The 26869-nt window shown below is 38.4% G+C and overlaps 1 protein-coding gene across 5 annotated transcripts in view; it reads left to right on the forward strand.

Annotated features, from left to right (window-relative positions):
- The first annotated feature begins 13082 nt into the window (after window positions 1-13082).
- NECTIN3 (nectin cell adhesion molecule 3) overlaps window positions 13083-26869 on the forward strand; it is a 166543-nt gene continuing 152756 nt past the window's right edge. For all 5 annotated transcript variants that reach the window (XR_005216577.1, XM_037835203.1, XM_037835206.1 and 2 more), the window contains exon 1: window positions 13083-13267. Coding sequence is in view for 4 of the 5 variants with exons in the window: in XM_037835203.1 (XP_037691131.1) it covers window positions 13108-13267 (160 nt within the window). In the remaining variant the exon portion in view is untranslated. The remainder of the gene's footprint in view (window positions 13268-26869) is intronic.

The following is a 26869-nucleotide window of genomic DNA, read 5'->3' on the forward strand; positions in this document are numbered from 1 at the left end:
GTTGGAAATACACAGGCACCTGCTGTTCTACAGATGCTACCTCTATTGATTCTAGTGGAGCCCAGAATCATCTTCCATTTCTGTTGCTGCTGCCAGAGACTCCACTAGAAGCAGAAAATAAAAATCTGTGTTTCATTTCTCCTACCTTCTAATGTCCTGCCAGTGCTGCCTAGTGGTAGAAACTAGCAAGAAGTGAGCTGACAAAGGAGTCTACAAAATGTAGTTTGCAGGCTTCCAACCCTTGATCCAGAGAAAAACACAGAGGTAAGGAATGGAGCTGAGAGCTATATATAATTAGCACGTTCTTATTTTAATTTTTCAAGTTGGCCAAACTCATGGTTAACCCTTTCAAAACACATGTACACACACACACACACACACACTCAGATACACACTCATGGTTTTCATATGGTTAATACTTATTTATTTTTTGGGTCTTAGATTAAAAACAATTCATCAAGGAAGCTTTCTTTGACCCCACTTATTATTTTTTTTAAATAATTCAATTGTACTGAGATATATTCACATACCATGCAGTCATACAAAGTGTACAATCAATTGCTCACAGTACCACCATATAGTTGTGCATCCATCACCACAATTAATTCTTGAACATTTTCATTACCACACACACAAAAGTAATAAGAGTAAAAATTAAAGTGAAAAAGAACAATTAAAGAAAAAAAGAACACAGGGTGTTTTTCTGTTTTTTTTGCCCCCGTTTTTCTACTCATCCATCCATACACTGGACAAAGGGTAGCGCAATCCACATGACTTTCCCAATCCCATTGTCACCCCTCATAAGCTACATTTTGTATACAATCGTCTTTAAGATTCAAGGGTTCTGGGTTGTAGTTTGATAGTTTTGGGTATTTACTGCTAGCTATTCCAATTCATTAGAACTTAAAAAGGGTTGTCTATACTGTGCGTAAGAGTGCCCACCAGAGTGACCTCTCGGCTCATTTTGGAATCTCTCAGCTACTGAAACTTATTTCATTTCATTTCACATCCCCCTTTTCGTCAAGAAGATGTTCTCCATCCCACGATGCTGGGTTCAGATTCCTCCCTGGAAGTCCTATTCCACGTTGCCAGGGGTATTTACACCCCTGGGTGTCAGATCCCACATAGGGGGGAGGGCAGTGATTTCACTTACCAAATTGGCTTAGCTAGAGAGAGAGGGCCACATCTGAGCAACAAAGAGGCATTCAGGAGGAGACACTTGACCCCACTTATTAATCTAAGTTTTCCCTTACATACTCTTCCTGTGTTCCCCCATATATACTCCTGTGCCTTTCCTCATAATATTAATAAAATTATGACTAAATAATTAATTGCATAATTATTCATTTAACATCTGCCTCCCCTGTTAAAATGAAAAGTCATTGAAGAGAAGGACCTGCATTTGCTGCAGTGCCACTGCTTGGAACATGCTAGATATAGAATAAATACTTGCCAATTAAATGAAATGTATCTTTTAGCATAGCTTTCAAAAAGATAGTCCCTTCATTCATTGTCAATAATCCCTGCTGGGACAAAACATTTAATTCTGAAAGATTATTTTATCATTAGGCAAAAGGGGCAATTTCTCAAGGATTTCTCTGATGTTATACAGAGGTTGACAACTTTGGGTAATTGAATTAGAAGTGTGAGTGCCTAGATATTTTTCAATAAGCTAGCATATTTCACAGAAATTGAAGTAACCATGGAGCTAGTTATTGAAATAGAAATGAAAAGACAGATATGAGAAATTAAAAAGGTGTAATTTTATGAAATGTATGATGGTTAGGGTAAAAAGGACAAAGATAATTAGAAAGTAAGGTTCCCTACAGTATGGAGGTTCTTGCATATGTTATAGAATCAAAGGTAGCTGAGCCATTGGTAGTCTGTTATCTTTGAAGCTGGTTTCCTGCTTCTGAAACTGGCTTTTAAGAATTCTAATTCTGAAAGTGTTTGATTTTTTTTTTTTTACAGTATAATTCCATTTTTATATAAGTTGAAAATGGGCAAAACTAAAACCAGCCAGATTAATGCATACATAAACATTTTAAAAATGGTAAAAACATTTTTAAAAAGGGGGTGGGGAGTTGGGTATTACCATAGAGTCAGGATAGTAGTTACCTATTAGGGAGAAAGGGATATCAAGAGGGAACACACAGGGATATTTGGGTTAACTGGCAATATTTTTTCTGCATCGGTTTGTGGTTACACAGCTCTTTATTAAACTATATATCTGTTTAATGTACTTTTCTGTAGGCTATATTTCACAATAAAATTTAAAACTACAAATCAGAGGGAGGACTTAAACTACCAAATCTTAAACCAATAAAAACCATGATTATTAAGAGTTAAAAGAAATTAGGAGGCCCAAAATAGGATAAAGACACACAGATATTTAATATTTGATAAAGATAGCATTATGAATCAGTGGGAAAACAGTGGCTTATATAATATGACAATGAACCAACCGATCAACTATTTGTAAAAACTAAAATTAAATTTCTACTTCATAACATATCCCCAAATAACTTCTAAGTGGGTTAAAAGTTCCTTTTGAATTAAAGATAAGTGAAAAAATAAAAGTACTAGAAAAAAATAAAGATACTGATTCATTAGCAGGGAAGGGAAAAGCATGTTCATAGATACACGCAAAGAAAAGAAATTCTACACTGACACACCATAAACTGTATTAAAAGGCAAATAACACACTAAAAAAAAATTAGGATTTATGACAAAGGATAAACATTCTTAATTCATAAAGAACTTACAAAACAATTAAAAAGGCAAACTCTCCAAGAGAATAAAAGGGAAGAAATGAAAACAATTCTCAAAAGAATGACCATAAATGGCCAATAAACATGAGAAAACATCACAAAGTAATCAAAGAAATAGGAAATGTAAATGTAATCGTTTTATGTGATTATTAAATTTGCAGTTTCTTAACAGCAATTTTCAATTCTATGAGTTTTATATACTACTAATGGGAATGTAAATGGACATAATCTTTGTGATGAATAATATAAATCAAAATTCTCAAAAACTTACATATCCTTTCACTTTCACCAAGAAATTCAACTTCTGAAAATGTATCATCTGGAAATAGTCATTTTTGTACAGACGTGACTGTCTTTTAAGATAGAGATCACATCACTGTTTACTGTTACACTAATATAAAAAATCAAATTGTTAAATAGGAAATTGATTTTTTTAAATTATGGTACTTCCATTAAATGGAATATTCTGCAGCAGTCTAAAATGCAAAATATTTAATAATATGGGAAAATGTTCACAATATATAGACTATGAAACAATATATAGTACTATTCCACTTTTGAAAATATAAATGTTTAGCTATTCCTAGAAAAATAAGAAGTACATAAATGAAAACGTTAAGAATCTCTCTGAGTGCCAGCATTACAGGTGACTGTGTACATGCCCCTGAGCCCTTCCACATTATCCAACTTTCCATAAATAACAAGAAGTTTTTTTATTCTAGAAAGAACATGTTAGAGAGAACATCAAATATTTTTGTTATAAAATCATTCACTATTAATTTTTAAAACTAAAAATAAATGAGATTTTTAGCTCAGTACTTTTACATTTGCTTTGATCTTGAGGGCCAGGGGAGGGAGTTGGGGGACATGAAAAGCAGTAGCTATGATAGATGTGGATGATAAAGAACTGAGCCCTCTCTATCACATGTAAATCTCACCTAAAGGTACATTCAGTCAAAAAGTAAGAAGTTAAATTTAAGTAAGCACCAGTAAAACATCACCATTAGCATTTTGAAGTTGCTCTAATTAATATTAGACAAAAATAACCTTGATAACATAAGTGTATAATTTCTCTGGAAACAACCATATAATCCTTTAAGATGACATGAAAGTATATGTGAGCTGAAGTTTCCGTGGCCTTTATATGCCTCTTTTGGGGAAAAACAAAATGACATATTGGCAAAATAACAATTCAATTGTATCTTTAAAAAAAAAAAATTAACTTCCTTACCAAACTTTAATGTCCTATAAACGAAACTGTCATCTGTTAGTGCACGTAAAGCACAAGCACAGCTATGCCCTTCACCTACATCAGTCCACTTATCCTCTGCCTAAACCTCATGTTATTTCAGGCAAATGTGGTCACCCAGAAAGACCTTCCACCTTCTAGTATCTAATGAGAAGAAAGATAACATTCTTCCTAAGGGATGATTTGTTTTTAAGAGGTTAAGTAATATCCATATTTTCTTTTTTTTCAACTGCCTAGAATATGACAATCCATTTGATCTTGTTTGTGGGGGAAAGTGAAGATGAAGTTATTATCACTGAACTTATAAAGTCCTGCTGAGGGAGAGGAGTGGGTTTAACAAGACAAGCTTAATTAGAAGGCGAATGATGAAGTTCATCTAGGAGGGCTTCAATTTGTTTCAGGGTAATAAGAATATTATGAGAGTCTATGGCTAAGAAAGAGGATGAAGGCTTGAGGAGAAAGGAAAGAAATGGAACAGTCACTGTAAAGGCTTCAATAAAGGTGGCTGTAAGTAAGGATTGTTTGAGGACCCAAGAGGATGTCTGATACCATGAAACTTGAGGAATTATAATTGGTGTCCAGTTGAGATTTTATCGAGCAACTCTCCATGTATAGCAGGAGTGCTAACAGTCATTAATGAGGGTTAGCAAAGCAGACAAGGGCTGTTGAGTTTCTTATTGAAAAGTTGACCATGAAGCCAGTCTGGATAGGGAGGCAGAAAGGCCAGAATTGGAGTAATGGATTTGGAGATAAATGTTATAAAATTAAAAAAAAAAAAAAAAAGGGAATACAAAGAACAAATTCAACAGTGATGAAAAACTGGTAGGAAAACAGGAGACTTGGTTAGATAAAGCTCTTACTTAAGTAAGAAATTCTCACTGAGACCAAAAGTTCATAGGAGGTTGAAAAATATCAGTGTTGTCAAGGACTTCAAGAAGAAAAAGAATAAAGAAGTGTACACAGAGATTCAAAAGACAGGGTTTGTTGAATGAAGGCTATAGAATAATGGCTTAGAAGTAGATAACCAAACTGTGTTCCAGGCAAAGTGGGCTGAAGAAAGCGGAAAAAAATGGAAGCCTTCTTTAGAAAAGAATGTAAAAGAGCTTAAATTTTAAGAGGAAGCCCATGTTTCAGTTAGTTTGAGGAAGTAGAAATATTCAAGGCCAAGATACGGGTATAGCAGAACAGGGGTCCTAAAGGGTCTTGTGAAAAAAAACAGACTATTCAGGAATGGAACGGGTCTTAGGTAATGCTGAGGCAAACTAGATAAGGTTGGTCAGAAATAATGGCGAGTTTTATGTTAAGATCCTTGAGTGTTGATCAAAGGAATTAAAGGCTAACGGGATTGGGAAATGTATTGCTTTTCTATTGCTGCTGTGACAAATTACTAAAAATCAAATGGCTTACAACACCACAAATGTAGTATCTTAACAATTCTGTTGCTTAGGAGTATAACATAGGTCTTATTGGGTTAAAATCAACTATGGGTAGGGCTGCATTCCTCTCTGAAAGCTGTATAGGAAGAAATGCATTTCCTTGTTTTTTCCATCTTCTGGAAGTTACCACATTCCTTGACTCATTGCCTCTTTCCTCCATCTTCAAAGCCAACAACACTGCATCTCTCTGACCATTCTTCCTTAGATCTTCCTCTTGACACTTTCCTTCTGCCTCCCTCTTCCACTTTAAGGACCCTTATGATTACATTGGGTCCTATTTTGAGGTCAGCTGATTAGCGACCTTAATTCCATCCTGCAAACAATTTCCCTTTGCCTAACATATTTACAAGGCCTGTGATTAGGACAGGGACAGTTTGTGGGGGCTATTAGTCTGCCTACCATAGGAGATGAACTGCAGAAATTTCTAAGTAACAAAGGATATTGATTTATAGAATCTTGTTCATGGAAGGCAGAGCTTATGAGAACTGGTTTCAAGATTTCAGTTGGATTGTTAGAGACATAAGCCTTATCAAAATTCCATTCCCCAGCTGCTGCTGATTGATATGTAATTCCGTAATGTATGTATAAAGAAGTAATAATAATGATAATGATAATAACACTTCTTGGCCTTTATGTATCACATGTATTTTAAAGTCATTATATAAACTGATTTCATTCTTAAACAACATTGTGAGGCAGGAAAAAGCATTTTTTCTATTTTCTCAGGAGCAAACTGAGAGAATCAGTAACTTGCCCAAGGTCACAAAGTGGATGATTTGGACTGAAACCCAGGCAGTGTGGCTCCAGGGCTCCTTAACATAACATTTTATTGCCTCCCTGTATGCATTTCTCTGGGTTGGGGTATAGGAGAGGCTGATGAATATCTTTTTGGTTTAGGCATTAAAAGGGTACAAGTTGGAAACAAAGCTTCAGGTGATTAATTAGGGCAAGATCCCTTGAAATACACATGGTGGTGGGGGGTGGGGGTCAAGGGAGTGGCTCTTCACTGCCTGGAAACTAAACAGACACCAGCTTTCTTAAATTCAGTTTAATCTAAACGCAACAACAAAATCATCCATAAGGCTACTGTTTCCTAGCCCACCCTCTGTCCCTTCCACTCAACAAAGATATATTGAGTATTGACAATGTAAAAAGAAACAGTGCTGGGCATTACATGAATCTGATTGAGACATAAACTCAAAGGAATAGTATTCATGAAAGTGAATTATAAAATTTGCCCTAAAATTACCAATAATTTATAAAATCATCAATTCCATGATTGCAGCCTATGTCACTTGGTCTTTTTCCCCATATCTTCTTCTCCATGGTCTCCTTTTAATATCCCTCTACCTCTACCCGTATGTCCTAGTTTGCTAATGCTGCAGAATGCAAAACACCAGAGATGGACTGGCTTTTATAAAAAGGGGGTTTATTTCACTACACAGTTACAGTCTTAAGGCCATAAAGTGTCCAAGGTAACACATCAGTAACCAGGTACCTTCACTGGAGGATGGCCGATGGCGTCCAGAAAACCTCTGTTAGCTGGGAAGGCACGTGGCTGGCATCTGCTCCAAAGTTCTGGTTTCAAAATGGCTTTCTCCCAGTACGTTCCTCTCTAGCAAGCTTGCTCCTCTTCAAAACGTCACTCACAGCTGCACTCCTTTCAGTCTCTTTGAGTCAGCATGTTTTATATGGCTCCACTGATCAAGGCCCACCCTGAATGGGTGGGGTCACACCTCTATAGGAGTATCCCACTGAAGTCACCACCCACAGCTGGGTGGGGCACATTCCAAGCAAATCTAACCAGCACCAAAATGTCTGTCCCACAAGACCACAAAGATAATGGCATTTGGGGGACACAATACATTCAAACCGGCACACCGTATTTTCCTTGTTACCTTTGAGTGCTTCTATTTTTATCCTTTTTCCATCCTTTTGCTCTTATGCTGCTGGCTTCCCTCAGTTGCATAGTTTTTTGTCCCCCAACTAGTCATACCATATTCAAAACATCCTGGAAATAAACCATTTTGTTTTAAAATACTAAAAATCTCCTGACTCTGTTTACCCCTTTGCATCCCCTTTATCACTGCTCAAGTTCAGACCTTCATTGTTTCTGCCTCTTGTAACTTCCTTTCCAAATTCCTGCTTATAATTCTCCTCAATCTTCCAACAATCCACCTATCCTCACATTCACACTATTCTCTGGCTTTTCTAAAGCAAATCTAATCCTATCATTTCCCTACTCAAAATTTTTCAGTGGTACCCGTGATCTATCAAATAAAATCCAAACTTCTTTGCAAGTTTTAAAAAACCCTGCCTATCCATCTAACTTCATTTTTACACTTTTCCCTAATTCCCTTTTGCATGTTACCCTCTAGCAGCCTAGAAACTTGTGGTTTCCATATTCTTATGCCTCTGTAACTTCCATCTGTCATTTGCCTATTCCCTCTGCTGCTTTTATCTAATCCATGTGGAAAACTCCTAGTCATTCTTTAAGATTTGTCAAATGTTATCTCTGCTGTGAGGTCTTCCCAGTCTCTTCCAGGCAGACCTGGGACTCTTCCTCTGCTCTATATTTTATATCTCTTCATTGTTTGCAGGAATATTGTTCTTATTCCCTTTTCAGGTCAAGGCTTGCATTTTTCCATTGTCAACAACTAGCATAGAATCCAGTACATAGCAGGTGTTTAATCATCTTTGTTAAATTAATGCCCTTTTATTTAACCCACCATAATGCTTTGGTAAGGTTCTCTCTGCCTGAATATCCATTCCTCAAACCGTTTTCTTGGGAATCCTAGGCCCTTACAAGAAAGTTGTACATTACAAATCGAGTAAGGCTTTAGATAGCTATATGAAAGGTGTATGTTTGTTTTCATTGTAGGTTCTGGAGAGAAGTCCAATTCTTTTTTTACCAAATAATCCTTTTATCCTTATCGTGTAGTTCCAAAATGATTCTCAAGTGCAATCAAGATCTGTAAAAGAAAGAAATCACCTAAACCACCTAAAGTAAGAAATTTGTATTTGTTTTCACCATGGCTAGGACAAAGCACATCAACAAAAACAACAAAAAGCACACAAAAAATGGCACCTACTCTTATGGCATACAGTGTTCTAGGTGCTGGGGTTTCAGCAGTGAGAAAACACAGGTTCCTGCCTACTCTTGTGGAACTTTCATTCTAGTAGAGGAAAGACAGACAATACATAAACACTAACAGTTCAGATGATAAGTGCAGTGGAAAAAAATAGAGCAAGTTAAGGGATACGGAGTGTGTGTAGGCAGCTTTTTCATAGTTCTGGTTTGAATGTATTATGTCCCCCAGAAAAAGCCATATTCTTTGATGCAATCTTGTGGGGTAGACATATTAGTGGGGATTAAGTTGGAACGTTTGGATTAGGTTGTTTGCATGGAAATGAGCCCCACCCAATTGTAGGTGATAACTCTGATGAGATAATTTCCATGGAGGCATGGCCCATCAGGGTGGGCCTTGATCAGTGGAGCCATATAAATGAGCTGATGGGCAGAGGGAACTCAGTGCAGCTGAGAGCAACATTTTGAAGAGGAGCTACAGCCAAGAGGGACACTTTAAAGAAAGCACAGGAGCTGCAGAAACATTTTGAAGACAGCCGTTGAAAACAGACTTTTGCTCCGGAGAAGCTGTGAGAGGAAAAATGCCCCAAGTGCGACTAAGAGTGACATTTTTGAGGAACTGCAGCCTAGAGAGGAATGTCCTGGGAGAAAGCCATTTTGAAACCAAAACTTTGGAGCAGACACTGGTCACATGCCTTCCCAGCTAACAGAGGTTTTCTAGACACCATTGGCCATCCTCCAGTGAAGGTACCCGATTGTTGATGCATTACCTTGGACACTTTATGTCCTTAAGACTGTAACTTTGTAACCAAATAAAACCCCTTTATAAAAGCCAGTCCATTTCTGGTGTTTTGCATTCCGGCAGCATTAGCAAACTAGAACATAGGGTATTGATGATTATAGAAGGTCTCAATGGTAAAGTGAAATTTGAGCAAAGACCTAAAGACAAAATGAGTAGGAAAGCAGTATAAATATATGGGGAAAGATATTTTTAGTAGGCAATGGTTGTATTTGATAAATATGAGATTGGTGAAGATTTTGCAAGTGAGTGGACTTTTTTTTTGGTGGGTTTTTAGTTTGATTTTAACACATTTGCATAATCCTGCTTTAAAAGACTGTGACTCCAGCTGGGCAAACATCAATTTATTATCAAATATAGTACCAAGTTCAAACATGCCAAATGCTTTGCTCATCTGTTCCAGTGAGAGAAAAAGTTTTCTTCGCACAACAGGTCACCATGGGCTGATGGTGAAGGGAATTAGCTAAAATATGTAATGTCCTACTTCTACTACAAAATACTTCCTTTGCTTCAGAATCAACAATGAAATTCTAATAATAGTCTAACCCTTTAATTTGGGTTATTTGAGTAAATGTAAAATGTCCAGTACTGTACATAATTACTTCTTTGTTAAGATGTCAACCTTTGTTTTTTAGTTAAGAGTTAATGAACCTTGATAATTGGCAAACAGTCTCTGAGGCAGAAAGTGGGATGGATACCATCAGAACTCTAAACCGAAAACAATGAAATCATTGTTGGCATTAGGATCATGTTGCTTTTTGTTCATATAATTTTTTTCTGAGAAAATACATGCACATTTTGGTATTCAATGGTGCCAGAAGTATTAATTAATTAGCTTAATTAGGTTTTCCTTCAACCAATCTGTTAAACAATAAAGGTGAACTTATCTTTAAATTTAGAAAACTAAAAATTATATAAAACCCACTAATATGCTCATATTGAAGACTGTTAAAAAATCAACAGCAATTCTTGTGCATAAAAACAAACAAATTTTACCATGTAATGTAAAGGACACTTAGAAAGGAGAAATTTGGGTTACCTTAGTAAATGTGTTTTTAAGTTAAAGGGGAATCCTGGGAGGCCAGTTGTGCCCACTGGAAGGCAAAACACTGCATTTGGCTGCTAGTATTTTCAGAAAACAACCTCTGTGCCTAGGTTCCTACTGTTGTCAAGTAGGGATAATAATTGCTACCTTCCGTGGGGAACGAGCATGTGATTTGACATCTCTGGCTGATGATGCTATATCAACACAAATATTATTAGAACATAATGCATGTATGCACATAAAACAGCAGTAAGGTGCTTTTAATGTTTATGTAACATCTATAAATACTGGTCTCTCTCACTCTCTCTTCACTTGAGGTCAAAGGAGAACATAATCATAGCATGTTACTAATGCAATTTCTCCAAATATGGAGGAAATATATATATATTAAAGCTCCATATCATTCGTTTGAGAAGTATTAAAGCTGCTAATCCCTCATGGTCTCTAGCAATTGCACGATGGCTCTCATACTAAGCCTTTGGCACCGTTTCAAAATTGGCTAATTACTTTTTTCCTGGATTCTGGAACCATCAGGGAAAGGCTGGGGGAATAACATTGACTAGCGATATTAAAATTTTGGTTGTTTAACATTTAACTGAGTATCAACAACGTATTAAAGTGCTATCTAAACAGATAATTAGCTAGTTGCTGCGCAGTGGGCTCTGTCTAAATTTGGCAGTGAAATTACGTTTAAGGAATGCGAAAATAGGAAAAGAAATTTTCTCAAGGGAAAACATTGGTGTCAGCACAGCTGAGGAATGTCACAATAGCTACTTTTCGTCAATTATGATCATCAACAGGGAATCTCTGGGAGTGATACAGGACAAAGTTTATTCTTAAGTGCAACCTGGGTTTAGGAGATGGAAAAGGAGTGTGCAGGAAACAGGCTTACAGGGGACTAGAGGCAGGCAGGCACAGGCAGTGGGAAAGGCAGTGGAGGAAAAGAGGTACTAAACCGAGCGCTGGAAGACAGGATGGGGGTGGGGAGCTGAAGTTAAGAAAGAAAGGAGGGAGGTGGGGAGAAGGCAGCTGGTGTGTAGCCTTGGAGGTGAGTAAAGTATTGTAAACCAGTGGGCGGAGGGTGGGGAGTCCCTAGTGACTGAAGGCGGAGGACACGTGGTATTGACGGCAGGCAAGCACTACTTTAGCTGCGACAGGTTCGTGTCTCGGCGATAGATGCTCGTTCAGCCTTATTGGAACACACTTACGACTATCTATCTGGTGGCGATGTCAGGACCTAAATAAAATTGATGGTCTCGGGCCTAAGGACGGCTGTCCTACGCCTCCAATCAGCCTCCGGGCAGTCCAAACTCTTTACCACCTCGCCACTTCCCGGCAGAACCGCGGACGGCTTTGGTTCCCAGGTCAGGCCCACCCGGCTGTGCTTGGCTGGCGGATGAAGAGGACAGGGTGGACAACCACAGACGCTCCTCTTACTGGCAACTATTTAATACTCCCCGAGGTCGCTTTTCTGCGATCCGTCAATCGTTCAAAGGAAAAACAAGCTATGAAAATAAAATAACATGTGCGAACATGCAAATGAAACGAAATCAGAGAAAACCACCACCGCACTCGGGGCGCTCCGAAGGGGGAATCCATGGCCTCTTGTTGCCAGTTGTCCGGCGGGAAGCGAATAGAGAGAAAGCCAACCTTCTGGGGCTCCTCTCTTCTCCCAACTCCGCTGACCCTTCCACCAAGCCGCCCTCCCAGAGAAGGGGACAAGAAAAACGCCTGTATAAACGAGCATCGGAGGGTGGGGGGAAGCGGGGCCAGGAAGAAGGGAGAGATTCGGAGAGGTCGGCTGTCCCGGAAAGCGGGAAGGAGAAAAGTCCCTCCTTTCATTTCCCCGTGCCTCCAGCGAGCAGGGAGATGACAAGTCCAAAAGGATTCTTCCAGCTTCCTAGAGAGGAACCTTTATTTTGGGCGACGGAAGGGTAACCTCACCCTGCCTTCCTCGTCCCAGCCCCTCCTTTCCCCTGGGCCCCGCCAAAGGGAGACCGACACCCGGGTGAAGCGAACGCATAATGCGATTATCCCACCACCCTCCGCCTCCGTCTGCGCCGGGGCAGCAGTGGACCCGCGAGGGGCGGAGTGGGCGAGACCATTGGAAATGCTGGGGAGGGGGAACGAGGCTGGAACAAGGGGCGGGGCGGACTAATCTATGCCAGATTTTTCTCTCCGTTTTAAAGCTCTGATTTGGGAGAAACCTCATTGTCAAAGTGGATGAGAAGAGTTTTGTTTTTTTTTTTTTAATTCCCAAAGGGGAGGAGCGTGTGTAGGAGGGTGTGGTGGGAGGAGACACGGCTTGTACTCCGGGATCAGACGGGAGAAGGAGTTGCGCGGAGAGGGCGGGCGAGTCCCAGCGTCCGCTCTGAGGGTCTGCTTCCTCTCCCCCTCCCGCGCGGGGTGGGGTGGTGCGTTCCGAGTTCCCAGGAGTTCGAGGCGGGCGGGTGCCGGGGGGAGGGGAGTGGCGGCGGCAGCGGCAGCTGAGGGTGGCTCCCGCCTCAGCCTCGGCAGTGGCGTCGGCGACAGCAGAGTCTAGGCAGCCGGGAGCGCTCGGCTGAGTGTCAGCTGGCGGCGACGGCTTAAGAGCTGGGAGTTGGGAACGCGCGCGCAGGACCTTCCGCCGCGTGGCGGCCGCCGCCGCCCAGAACCTGAGGCGCCGGGGCCGGAGGAGTCAGGGGGACGCGCGGATTAGCGGGCTGGGGGAGGGTGGGGGATGGCGCGGACCCCCGGGCCGGCTCCGCTGTGTCCCGGAGGCGGCAGAACACAACTTTCCTCCGCTTCTCCCCCCGGTATCGGGCTCCTGCTGCCGCCACCGACGCCTCCGCCGCTGCTACTGGTGCTTTTCCCGCTGCTGCTCTTCTCTCGGCTCTGTGGTAAGTGAATCTCGGCGGTGGGCTCGGGCTGAGGGAGGCGCGACCAAGGGTTCTGGAGCCGCGGCCCTGCCAGCGCGCTCTGCAGAGCCGCAAAGCCGGCGGTTATGTTCGGTGGTTGGCTGCGCGAGCGGGTGCCGCGGACCCTGGCTGGAAACTTTTCGCCGCGCCGGGGTGAGGCCGGCGAAGGGTCTGGCGGGGTGAGTGCGGCCCGCGCCGCTGGCTTCCCTTCCCCGCAGTGGCGCGGGACGCCTCGCCGATCGCCGGGGTTCGGCGACGGAGTTTTCTGCCTAGACGCCCGGTGTTTCGTGCTCTGGTGGTTTGCTCCGGGGACCGTTACTTCCTTGCTCACTCCGGGAGGGAGAGAGAGCGCGGATTTCAGGGCTGAGGTTAGGGTGCTGGGCTGTACGTTTGCCGCCTCATTTTTTTTTTTTTTTTCTTTGCGTTGAAACTTGAGTTCCGAGCTCAAGCCTCCCCGCCTCCCCCCCCGGCCCCCCCCCCCCCGGAACCAGAACCTGGCAGAATGAAACCTTCAGGTTCACCCCTCGTCTCCTTCCATCATAGAAGGCTCCTTGTTATCCCACCCTGTAGCCTTCTCTACAGTCAGTTCTCTTCGTTCCTCCGGTCCCATTTCTGACTCGGCATCCTCTGGTTCTCTTGCATTGAGCCCCAACGCTGGCTGCCTTCTTTGTGGGACATCGCTCATACTGTCTGTTTATTTCAGCAAACGCTGTCCCCAGGAGTTCTATGTACGCGTTAAATAAAAGATTGCGGCAACTGTGTCTCTGCTCTATCAAAACATTCCTGCGCCCCTTCCCCGTCCCTTTCTTCCCCTTGTTAATTAGTGTTTCTGTCAAGTTGGGGAGATAGTTCTCTTCCCAGGTATCGGAGACTAGACGCCTTGAAATCTGCCTTTCATGTAAAAGAAATGGACTAAAGTGTTAATGGAAGGTGAAGGTTTGGGAAAATAAGGCCCACTAGTCTTTGGGGATTAACTCTGTATGGCTTTGGGTAATGTCACAACACTGCAGGAGTTTTTCATTTGAGAGCTCTTACTTGGTGAGGAAGATGGAGGAACAAAACTTAACGATTGCTCAAAGATGGGTTTACCTGAGACATTTTGCTAAGGCCTCAGGATTTCAAGAAATCTTAAACTGAAATTTTACCAGTATGTTTTAAAAAGAGATGTGTGGGGATTTCTTGGATAGTATGATTTAGAAGAGATTCTGATGGGCATAGGTGTGTCAAGGCAGTTTATGGTTATGAGGGAGACAAAGTTTTCATATTGAGATTGAGTGCCCCTTATAGGTTGACAATTTCCACTATCACGTTCCAAGCACCTAATGAAAGTTTCTTGTTTACATATAGTGTGATAAATGGCATGTTATCTAATCTGTGCTTTCTGTTTTCCCACTTCCCAAATGTTTGGTTCCAAAACACGGTTCTTAGTACTATTATCTCTTTAAATTAACATAAGGTTCTAGATAATATGTAGAGTGGATACAAACAGGTAAACTTGCATACTAGTTTCACCATGGTTGTGTAAGTGAAGTGATTGTTTTTTGAAGGAACGTATTGGTTTTCACATGGAAAAAGAAAAGACTTTTTTTTTTAAATATAATATTGTGTTATTGGAGGGATTTGCGATTTTATTTTAGAGCCTTGAAACCTCAATCAGTATAGGTAAAAGGACTGTGATTTAGAGGAGGTGTAAAATGAAGTTATTAGAGTCAACTCTGCTTGTAGTTGTAGAGACAGACACTAGCTTTGGGTTACTGTGCACTGCTCATTTAAAGAGCTTCCTTTTTTGGCTTATAGTGTTATAACACCCTAATTTGTGAACTCTTATGACAAGTTTTTTTTTTTCCCCCATCTACTCTTTTTTATTTTGGAATTCAGTCTTTGAGTAGGGCATAGTTGTCATGACTTATGGAAGCTTAGTAAGTATGGTAACAGTTTTCTTCATATAGGCTGCTTGTTGATTTAGCATTAGTAGTATTACTTACAAGGTTTGGCATGTACTTATATTTTACCGAGTAGAGTCACTTTTAGAGTTAAAAACATTTATAGGCCTAAAAAAATGACTTCCTGATGATTTGTTAATCAGAGTGCTTGTTTTATCACATATGGATTTTTTCTTTTTGCTACTATATTTGATATGCTGCTAATACTTAGCATGACCTTAACCATGTTCAATTTCTGCACTATCATCTATTAACACAAAATAGTATTTATATCATGTTAATTTCCCAAAAAAGACCCTCACAACTGGTAGACCTAATTTTCTGAAAGCTACTAAAAAAAAGAAAAAAGATATGCCTTAGATTGACTGTCTGTTTTGGAGGTGTATATTATATGGCTAATTTGAAGAATTTAGCTTTTAAAATGAGAACTTTACAGGTTGACAAGCTGACAGGTTTTTCCCTTCTATTTTTTCTTTTTAAGCCTAAGAAACTCATTGGTAGAAAGGTTAAAAGAGACTAGGTTTAGTTAGCAGCAACATCTGACTTGATAAAGCACGTTCATTTAATTCGGGGATTCCATGTTTCTTTATGATGGCAATAACCAATTCATAGATGATCAGTATTATCTTACCTTTCTTTCCTACATTTTTCTTGGGAGGTAGAGAATGTTATTAGCAGGGATATAGTATTAATGAAAGAAAAGATGGACTATTTGACCTTTCTAAGGTCCTAGTTGACTCTGGGATTATATGACTTTCTACTTTTAGCAAGAGTTTATCTTAAGATGCTTAGAAGATGATGGAAAAGAAGATCTAATATGATATTGAACCTCTAACAGCACTATGAGTACTTTCTATGTTCCTGGCACTTGATAGGCACTTGGGGACATTACCTGTGAGTAAGATGGGAGTCCTGGCTTCAAGGAGCTTGTAGTACTGTGATAGACATAAAGGAAGTGGATGATTGCAGGACACTTTGGTGTTTATGATAGAGATGCTGTGGGTTGCCCAGAAGAGGGGTGACCTAATAGGTTAATTAGGTAAAGATATAGGGATGTGACATGAGAAAAAAAAAATCACTTTTTAAAAATCATTTAAGTCAGATCTTTTTACTGGGATTATACATTGTGGTAATGGTGTAAGTTTGTTCTCTGTTTCTAGGTAGTTTATGGTTTAGTGACTAAAGAGGTAGTTTGATTCTTAAAAAGGTCTACCTCTTAGTAGCTGTGAATCTTTGGCAGGTTATGTAAAATGGGTAAATTTCAGCATTCTAATCTTTAAAAAAAGTGGTAATACTATCACCTGGCTCAGAGTTCTTGTGAGGATTAAATGAAAGTAATAAAACACTCAGCAGAGTGCATGGCATGTAGTAGCACTAAAGTGATAGCATTTATTCAATTGTACAACATAAACCAACCAGTGTGGTATTTGTGATTCTTAAATTCTATCTTCAATGTATTCAAATTAATTGACTTACTGTATTTGTGCTTTACATCTTTTTGAATGTTTAGCTCAGTCATGCTCATTAAATAATTGTTAAATTTACTTCTTATGAGTATGTAGATGGCCAATCTTCAGAATACTAGAATGCAGTGAAATTAACTCAGCTTTGTAATTGTATGGAACCTGGTTGACTCTTTCCTTAATGATACAGAATGCATTTTAGAATTTGATAGTTCCATAAGGTCTCATAGAATGGTAGTGAGTATATTGAAAATGTGGGGTTGGAGATGGGACTTATAGTTTAGCTATACTTAATCAAGTTCCTGATAGTATCCACAGTACATACTGGCTGTTTGAGTCTTTCTGCATCCTAAACAGATGTAATTGGAAATGTACAGAATTTGAAAGCAAACAGATAGTCCAGATCTTCCTTTTTCCCACTAAGCTACAGCATAAGAAATAGAAATTGGAAAAAACTGAATAATTATATTTTTCTGTCTTTATGTTGTTTACTGTTTTACTATTCTTGTATCGCTTATACTTGCATATATTTTTATACTTGCATATATTTATATATATATGATCTAGCAATTCTGCTGAATGTTTTATGGCCATATAGTTATGGAATAAAACTTTGACTTATTGTGTATTATTTCAAAATTATTGAAGAGAAGCTGGCTGTGATACCCTTGTTAAAAAATATTTTGTAATTTTTCCATTACTAATCAGTGAGTAAATAATATATTGCAATAGCATATTCTGTAATCTATTAAAAGTCTTGATAAAAATTGGCAGTAAGCACAAACGGTTTGCAAAAGATTTGGAATTTAATCATCATTAATCATATGTAAATGTAGGATAAGGTCAAATAATCTTGTAAGTTAGTGTGGTGGATTGAATTGTGTACCCCAGCTTGGACATGCTCTTGGTGTTGGTCTGCATTCAGGTGGGTATGGATCCATTGTAAATAGAACCTTTTGATGAGGTTACTTCAGTTAAGGTGTCTCTCAACTGAATCACCTTGGGTCTTAATCCTATTACTGGAATCCTTAAAGAGAAGGCCACAGAGAGAGAAGCCATGGGGAGTGGCCAGAAGCTGGAAGTCCATAGAACCCAGAAAAGAAAGAAACCCCAAAGATTGCTGGTAAGCTAGAAGACACTGACTCCTGGAGGAATCCAGCCTTCTAGCCTCTGAGACCATGAGCCAGTATGTATCTGGTATTAAGCCAGCCCAGTGTATGGTATTTGTGTTAGCAGCTAGGATACTAAAACAGTAATGGGATTTTAGATGATTTGTTGTGTCAAGCATTCAGGACCAAAAATCTGAGCACCACTAATCTGTCCTACTTTTAATTACCTTTATTATTATTTTCAAAAATTATCTTAAAATCTTGAACCCATATCCTTTCCTGAATTACATAAATAATAATTATAAATTATTTTTATAATAGGCTTTGATATAGTTTAACTTTTTTAAAATATAATTTATTTTAAACTTTTTTCAAGGATGGGCTTCCAGTTTTTTCTAAATGACCTATTTATTGTAGTGTAGGTCCACAGTTTAAACATTTAGTGAAGGCTGCTTTCTACACTAGATAGCCAAATGGCAGGTATCATAGTCGTTTTGGAAAGGATATTATATTGCATATTTATATTGTCAGTTTTACCCAATTTTTAAAATGTAGCATCCAGGGAGATTTTTTTTTTTCCTTGCAAGCCTATTGGTTTCTTACATTCTTTCTGTTAATTGAGTTGAAAAGGGAAAAAAACGCTGTTGCATTGTAAGTATTCATAAACCAGAATTTGAAGCATATGTAAAAATATATCATCTCATAATCGGATTAAGTGCCTAAGATTTTTCAGTATGCTTTCAACATGTCAGATGATTATTTTGTTAGGTATAAGGTGCTTATTTTGTTAGGCATAAGGTACTAAATTATGCATGTGGCTGTAGATAGAAATTATAATTTTTTTTACTGTATTTGGTTTCCTTTAACTTTAATAATTAAAAAATAAATTTGTTCTCTTTTTTAAAAAATAGATGGACTGTTGCACCCACTAGGTTTCTTCGGAAGAAATAGCAACAAAAAAAGGGGCCAAAAATCAGTATTCTCAGCCAGCCTGGCTCAACAAAAGTAGGATATGTGGAATCTTTTTCTAAACAACTTGGGCAGGCCTCAATATGGACTTACTGGATCGACAGTTTTTGCAAGGGTTGGGGGTGAAGCCTGGGTATTGGGGCATTTAATACGCAGGGATTCATTTTCTCTTCCCCCAACCATGCTATTTATTAGAGTTTTTTGTTCGTTCGTTTGTTTGTTTGTTTGTTTTATGATTTGACCAGATGTCTTCAATCATCCGAAAGAAATATACTCTTATTTTGTTCACTTCTGTTTCTCCATGTGCTTGACATTTAGTAGAACTCAAATTTCTTTATTTCAGAAGTTTGCCAACATAATTAAGATTAGTCTAAACGAGCACTGTCCAATAACACAAGCCACATACGTAATTTAAAAATTTTCTAGAAGCCATGTTAAAAAAGTAAAAAGGAAATGTGATATTAATGTTCATAATTTTATTCAGGCCAACAAATATCCAAATAATATCATTTTCAACATGCAGTTGATAATAAAAATTGAGATATTTTACATTTTCTTTCATAGTAAGTCTTTGATATCCAGTGTGTATTTTATACTTAAAGATTATTTCAGTTTTGGACTAACCATATTTCATGTACTCAGTTGTCAGTAGTTAACTATAGCTAGTGGTTACCTCATTGGACAGTGGTGGTCTAAACTGTTCGTCTCTAAAGTAGATGATACCCTTCTCTAGGCCTTGCTGCTAAGTCCTACAATGACTGCCATTCCTTCCTACCTGATCAAATTCTGAAGTGTTCCACTTAAGTTTATCTTTCTTCATAAATCCTTCATCATTTCTGCATACAGTGATCTTTTTTCTTTACAAAGAAGTTATTCCTTATCTTCATTATCTAATATTTAATTATAAATGGCTTTCTCGTGTGCTTTTTGCAGGTGAAGACTTTGCCTCAGATGTTGCTGTATGTATCAAGCGCTTAACATAAAATAAACATTATTTTGTAAGTGATACAGATTTTAACACTGGCTTTTTTCCCATTAATAATTCTTTTAGGAATTGACTAAGTTTGCTATACCATACAATGGTATCAAGAGATTACTTGGTTTGATTTATGATTTCATCTTCCACGTTGAAATAAAATGATAGGTATTCAATTTCCAGATGGGCACAGATTCTCTAATTTTGTAACTTTCAATGAAATCAAATCCTTTATAATGATTGTGTGTGTACAGATAATCTAATTGATACTAAATGGAGAAAAAGAACCTTTCCTGCTTTTGTCCTTGCCTCAAAAAAGGTACTCTTGTGTCTTATCGTCTGATTATAGGCAGGTACTGTACCCATAATGCCACCTGATTGGGTCAAGGTTTAAAGAATCCTGAGAGAAAATGTGAAAATTGAAGCTTACCATAGTGACTTTGTCATTATTGTTAACTATTTCTGACATTATCTCCTGGAATTTGGACCTTTTATGGCTTCTTTTGAAACCTGGTAGACCTTTCCTGATTCCCAGAGTGAAACTTATTCCTTACTTTAGATATCTGTTTGAATTATCTAGTTCTATTAAAAAAAAAAAAAAATCCCTGAGTTTTGACTTCATTTTCCATTTTATCCTAGGTACCTTCAAATCTCTAGTCCTTGGGGGCCAGCCTTGTTCTGTGTTTAACAATGTGTTATGTAGTCATTAGTGGGAAATGCATGCCAGTTTTCTTCATTTTTTGATGCTCTTAGGTTTAGCACAGTGTTTGCCAAAGTGTTTCTAGTCTTAGAAGATATGTTTTGGGAGAAAGTTCCATGGTTGAGTACATTTGGGAATGGAAAAAACTCCCTTAATGGAGAGTCACAATGTGTATTAGTTTATTAATGGATTTAAGAATTCTTTTCCTATTTTACAGATGAATTAAATCCTTTTTTGTTTATAATACCTTTTATCATGTTGGAGAAGCTGTGTTGTATAGAACACACAATGGGAAACATATCCTAGAAGACCTTTGTACTCTTGATATTATTCCTATCTTAGAAGGCATATATATTTTTCTAATTTGGTTTATAAAATAGAAAAGGTTGATAGATTTTAAAAATGTTTCTTGATGAGATAGTCCACTGTATTTTCTTTAAAAAAATTTTTTTTATTTTACTTTCTTGAGTTATATACCTCTTTATTCCCCATTATCTCACCCATTTTAATCTGAGGTGTTTGCAAAATTGACCTTCTAGGAGGAGTGCAGTTTTTACTCTTTGGGATTGTAGATCTCCAAATCAGCTGTGTACCCTTTATCCCAAATCTACATTGTTTAAACTGCCTCTATGCTACTTGTTTTACTTTATGTATAGTATCTCTCACTCTGGCTTTGAGTTTTTGGAATGCAGTGAATAAATTTAAGATAGTCTGTTTTGCAGTAGAAATATGTCAGTGCTGCTGTTGGGAAGAACATGAAAAATCAAGTGGCCAGTATATACGTGCATACCACTAGGGCTTCATTCAGCATTTGAAAACATTGTGTCTAATTGAGAATGGGTTTGACTCTTCAAATGTTTTTAATTGATAAGAAAAACAAAACAATTAATGAAATGTTATATTTTAGTAAACTGTGGTAAGATTAATTTCATATAGTAACCCTGTTTATGTGAATTATCCGTGGTAGACATGTTTGTCATTACTTAATATCGTTGGCCGTAATTTTTGAAGATGATTAATAAGATTTCTAATTTAGTCATAGACACTGTGTGATCAGAGAATAAAACTCATTTTATAAGTGTCCTATCATGTGAACTCCAAACTCCCTATTAAGGTTGACTTAAGGTTAGAGGTAATCATTCTTGGCTGTAAGTTCAACAAAATACTGACTAAATCAGACAATAAACTGTCTGGTTTTTAAACCTGCTTACAGATACCCTTATTCCTTTAAATACAAATTTTAAAAAAAAGCTTCTTAATTTCTTTTACTTATTTTTTTATTTTTTACTGAAGATCTTCAAGTGGGAGAAGGTACATAGCTACCAGTTCTATTCTTCTCATTAAGGGTACAAGGTTAGGACATCATAACAGCATTTTTCACTAAATCATTAATCTGCTAATGTTAATGACTGTAGCAGTGACTGTAAATCTGCATTCGCTTGTTAAAAGGAAGTAAAAATTACCACCAACAAAAATCTTGAGAAACATATACCTATGCGAATAATACAGTTGTATTGTTTCAGTATCAACTTTTATAGTAGGTTCCCCATTCCTATGAGCAATTCTGACATTATAAATATGTTCTGACCTCAGTGATGCAGTTTGGCCTGCATGGTTCATAATAAAACCAGAATGAACTTTAAAATTAAAATAAAAAACAATAAACTTCTTTTCTCTTCCAGTTGCCTTCTGTTTCTTTGTTATTGTATACTAGTACAATGTCAAAGGATTATTATTTTTTTTTTCTTTTAAAGCTGGTATAGTTCCTACAGTTGGCTGACTGGTTTTGAGTAACAGAAAGATCAGTAAGGAAGAGTCAAAGAAGAGTGCTTAAAGGGGATGAAAGTTTTGAGCTAAGACTTTAAGAAAGGATAGAATTCAGACAGGCAAAATAGGATTATATCAAGGCATACCAAGGCTAGAATTAATAATATTAACAAAGACATCTTAGCAGGTAGTAAAACTTTCTCATTACATTATTAACATCTTTTCTGTACTTACAGTTGTCAATAAAAAAACGTTTTCAACTTTCAGATTCTCAAAGGAGTAAGCAATTATAATGGTCTTTCAGAAGCCACGTGTATTTTATCAAACTGATTTTCCATATGTGTAAAAAAGGACCTGGGGATTGATACATTTTTGTTATAGTTGACAGTGAAAATGTTTAAATATGTAAGTAGTTGATGAAATTTGTATACAGCATGCCAAAAGCTCTCCTGTCCTCTAAAAGTTTTAATCCTTATTGCAGCTGTTGAAATACAAAAACAAGCCCAAAGTTCCCTAAAAAAATAACCAAACATATTTTTCTTTGAAGATACTAATGTTGTTTTGCTGCCCTCTACAGTCCTCTAAAATAGTCACTCTGTTTTTTTCTTCTAGATTAGAATACTTTCTTGACCTGTGAGCTTTAAATTTCAGGAGTGGTATAGTAATTTACCATTAAAGTTGGTAAAATTTAGTTAATTACAATAATTGGCTTCTATCTGTAATCTACAAAATAAAGGGTATAGTAATTGGAGGAGGTGATAAATTGGGGACTATTGAGTATCAATCAGGAAACAGGTAATAGAACACCAGCTATGTGTCAGGTAATGTAGAAGATACCATAGTGGAATGAGATCAAACGGTTATTTCAAACATGGAAGAGTTTATTTAAAACAAAACATCTATTACAGAGAAAGGGCTATGCTAGGTTTCTTGGTATCTTTGCCCTTAAGAACCATTAAATTTAATTCACAGATCTTTGAAGCACAGGATTTGTAATTAGAAGATCTCCGTATTTATGTATGTTTTTAAAAATCAAATTATTTAACCTCTCTGCCTGGTTCATAACCTGTAAAATTGGTTAAATAATACTTCCTTTACAGAAATGCCATGAAGATAAAAGTATTGTGGGATTATAGAGGCATGAACATTTTAGGGTTGGAGGAAGACTCATAGATGAAGTAATTTTCTAGTTAAACCCTGAGGGAGAGTTTGGAATTGTGAGGAAAGGGCAAGGGAAAAGGTGTTCCAGGATGAAAAGACCACTGGGATGAGGACCCTGTTGGAAGAATTAGTGTAGGTACTGAGGAGTTTATGAAGGCAGGGAACCACTGAGTCTGATTTGAGAATATTGTATAACTTGCAGCAATGTAAAAGATAGAGGATGAGAGTCAGGTGGAAGGGAAAACCATTGCATAAGTTGGTGGAAAGAGAGGATATGGACTAAAATGACAAATCAGTGATACACGGAAAAGAAGGGAGAGACCAGCAGGTGCCACCATGTAACAGATGAGTCCACGATTGCTGGCAGCTTGTCTTCGGGAAGAAAGCATCATCTTGATTTGGACATTTTTCTCAGCCTCAAAACTGTAAGCTTGTAAGCTAATAAATTCCCATTGGTAAAGTCAGTGCATTTCATGGCATCTACTTTGAGCAGCCTAGGAAACTAAAGCAGAAATCAAGAAGAAAAGGAAGCTGGGCATCTAGAGCCATAGCCAGAACTACGGCCAATGTATTCCCACCTGGTGTTGCATGGAGGTTGCCACTTGCTGCCACTTAGACACTGGATATTGTAGCTTTGCCTCTTAAATTGACATTGCTTTTCTTAAAAACTGCATATTGTTGCTGTGCCATAGACCAAGAGAAAAATTTTCCATGGATGTTCACTACAGAAAATAGAAGAGATGTTTTGTTTTGTTTTAAATTTAACTTTTATGATGAGATTTCTGTGTCTTTGGGAGGAGGTGTGAGAAACACACTAATATGGCAAGATCCAAGAACAGAAAGTAGAAACATTAAAAACACAGATGAGAACAACTGTTTGGGGGACTTCTGTGACTGGACACACATGGTACACCAGTCTGGATCTCAGTGAACAGCTGAGATCACAACGAAGAACTGTAAGTTTCCCTGGCCAGGATGCTGGTGTCCTTCCCCAACCGGCACTGCAGGCTGTCTTGAAGCTGTTTCCCGGAGGGAAAAAGAAGCAGTTTCTGCTGGGAGCAAGGAAGATGGCTCAACCAGGCTCCAACTGCAGAATTAATTAACAAATTTCAACTGCTGAATAAAAGCTCTGAGCACAGTTAAAACAAGAGCAAGTACGAAAAGAACTGGGAGGTTTCACCCTGGCAGAGAGGAGGCAGGGCTAAAAACAACAAAAAAGAGACTTGGAGTTGGAGGACCTCAAAATACTGGAAAAGGACAGGGGTCCAACTCTGAAAGGGTTTTTTTCTTTCCCTTCCTACTTTCCTTCTTCCTTCTATCCATCCATCCTTTTTTTTTTTTTTTAACTTTTCAATAGCCCATTAGAGCTGGGGAACTCTCAGGTTTCAGCATTGCCCTGGGCAAGGGTGGAATTACAGTGTGTCTGAGAGTAACTAATCAGGTGAAGGAAATAATTCCCTAAAGGGCCTATCTTTAAGTAGTCTCCACTTGGAGCTAGTGAAAGTAGCTTAGGAAAGCTACAACTGTGGCTTTAAACCTGGCAGAGAGGATGCGGGGCTGATGGAAAAAAAAAAGAAATAAAATACAAAAGAACAAAGGTGGAGACTTTTGGAGTTGGCTGAGCTCAGACTACTGGAAAGGGGCTGTGCCCCAAGAACAGGGTGCACAGAAGTGGGCACCAACTCTGGCTCTTGACTGGCGAACCTTGGGGCTGGGGAAAGGCCCTGAAAAGGGATTTCTTTTTTTTTCTCTCTCTTTTTTTTAGTTTGTTTTTAATTGTTTATTTTTTTATTTTTTTTAGCTTTTCTTCTTTTTAAAAACTATTCTAAGTGGCTCATTAGAGGAAGCCTCAGATATTTTCAGTTGGCAGCTAGACCCAGGCAAGGGCAGGGCTGAAACAGGTCTGAGAGACAAAGCAATGAGTCAAGTGGGGGAGATAATTCCCTGAAAGGTATATTTTCCCAAAGAAAAGGGGAGGGGGATGGCGAGGTCCAGCTCAAGTAGTAGCCCTCCTGCAGAGAACTCAGACACCTTGTGCTGGAAAACAGAAACAGCCTGAGACAACCACACCCCTGGCAGGGACAGGGGCTTGCTGAGAATCAGAGGCATTACATCTCCTTACGCTGGTGGAGAGCTGCAGGCTGATAAGTACCTGCTGGACAGGATAGGAAAGGCACAGTCTAGAGGCTTCACAGGAGAATCTGACAGCCTTTTGGGTCTTGTTCTCAGAGTAACTTGATACAATTACACCCTCCTCCCAAGACCTGGACCTGTGTGGACTGGGAAAATCTGATTGGGGTTGATCATATCTGGGGTTACCCCCTCAAAAAAAGGTTCCATATAGATAAGACAGGAACCAGAAAAACAAGAGCTGAAAAATTCTGATCAATTAAACAAACTATGCTGGAGGTCTAGAATAAGTTGAACTGAACACCAAAGAACAGACAAAAAACAAAGCAAACCATCAACAAAACCCTAGGTAAAATGATCTCCAGAATAAACTAATCAAGAAAATCAGTTGCCTAGACAGCAAAAATTCACAAGTTATACTAGGAAGCATGAAGATATGGACCAGCCAAAGGAACAAAGTAACACTTTAACTGGGATACAGGAGTTGAAACAATACTAATTTAAGATGTTCAAACAAATCTTCTAGATAAAATCAATGAGCTGAAGGAAAATGTGGCAACAGAGATGAAAGATATAAAGAAGATACTGGGCGAAGATAAGGAAGAACTCGTAAGCTTGAAAAAACATTTGGCAGAACTTATGGGAAGGAAAGGCACAGTAAAAGAGATGAAAAACACAAAGGAGACATACAACAGCATATTTGAAGAGGCAGAAGAAAGGATCAGTGAACTAGAAGACTGGACATCTGAAATGAAACACACAAAAGAATAGATGGGGAAAGAATGGAAAAATATGAGCAGGGTCTCGAAACTGAATGACAGCATGAAGCACACGAATATATGTGTTATGGGAGTCCCAGAAAGAAAAGAGAAGGAAAAATGGGCAGAAAGAATAATGGAGAAGATAATCACTTACTGAAAAATTACCCAACTCTTACGAAAGACATAAAATTACATACTCAAGAAGTGCAGTGTACTCCAAACAGAATAGATCTGAGTAGACCTACTCCAAGACACTTGATCAGATTGTCCAATGTCAAAGACAAAGAGAATTCTGAAAGCAGCAAGAGAAAAGAGGTCCATCACAGACAAGGGAAGCTCGATAAGACTATGAACGAATCTCTCAGCAGAAACCATGCAGGAAAGAAGGCAGTGGTATGGTATATTTAAGATACTGAAAGAGAAAACCTGCCAACCAAGAATTCTGTATCCAGCAAAACTGTCCTTCAAAAATTAGGGATAGTTTTAAATATTTTCAGACAAATACTGAGAGAGTTTGTAAACAAGATACATGCTCTACAAGAAATACTAAAGGGACTGTGTCAGGCTGATAGGAAAAGACAGGAGAGAGAAGTTTGGAGAAGAGT

The sequence above is a fragment of the Choloepus didactylus genome, chromosome 1 (genome assembly GCF_015220235.1).
Source record: "Choloepus didactylus isolate mChoDid1 chromosome 1, mChoDid1.pri, whole genome shotgun sequence".
Lineage (NCBI taxonomy): Eukaryota > Metazoa > Chordata > Mammalia > Pilosa > Megalonychidae > Choloepus > Choloepus didactylus.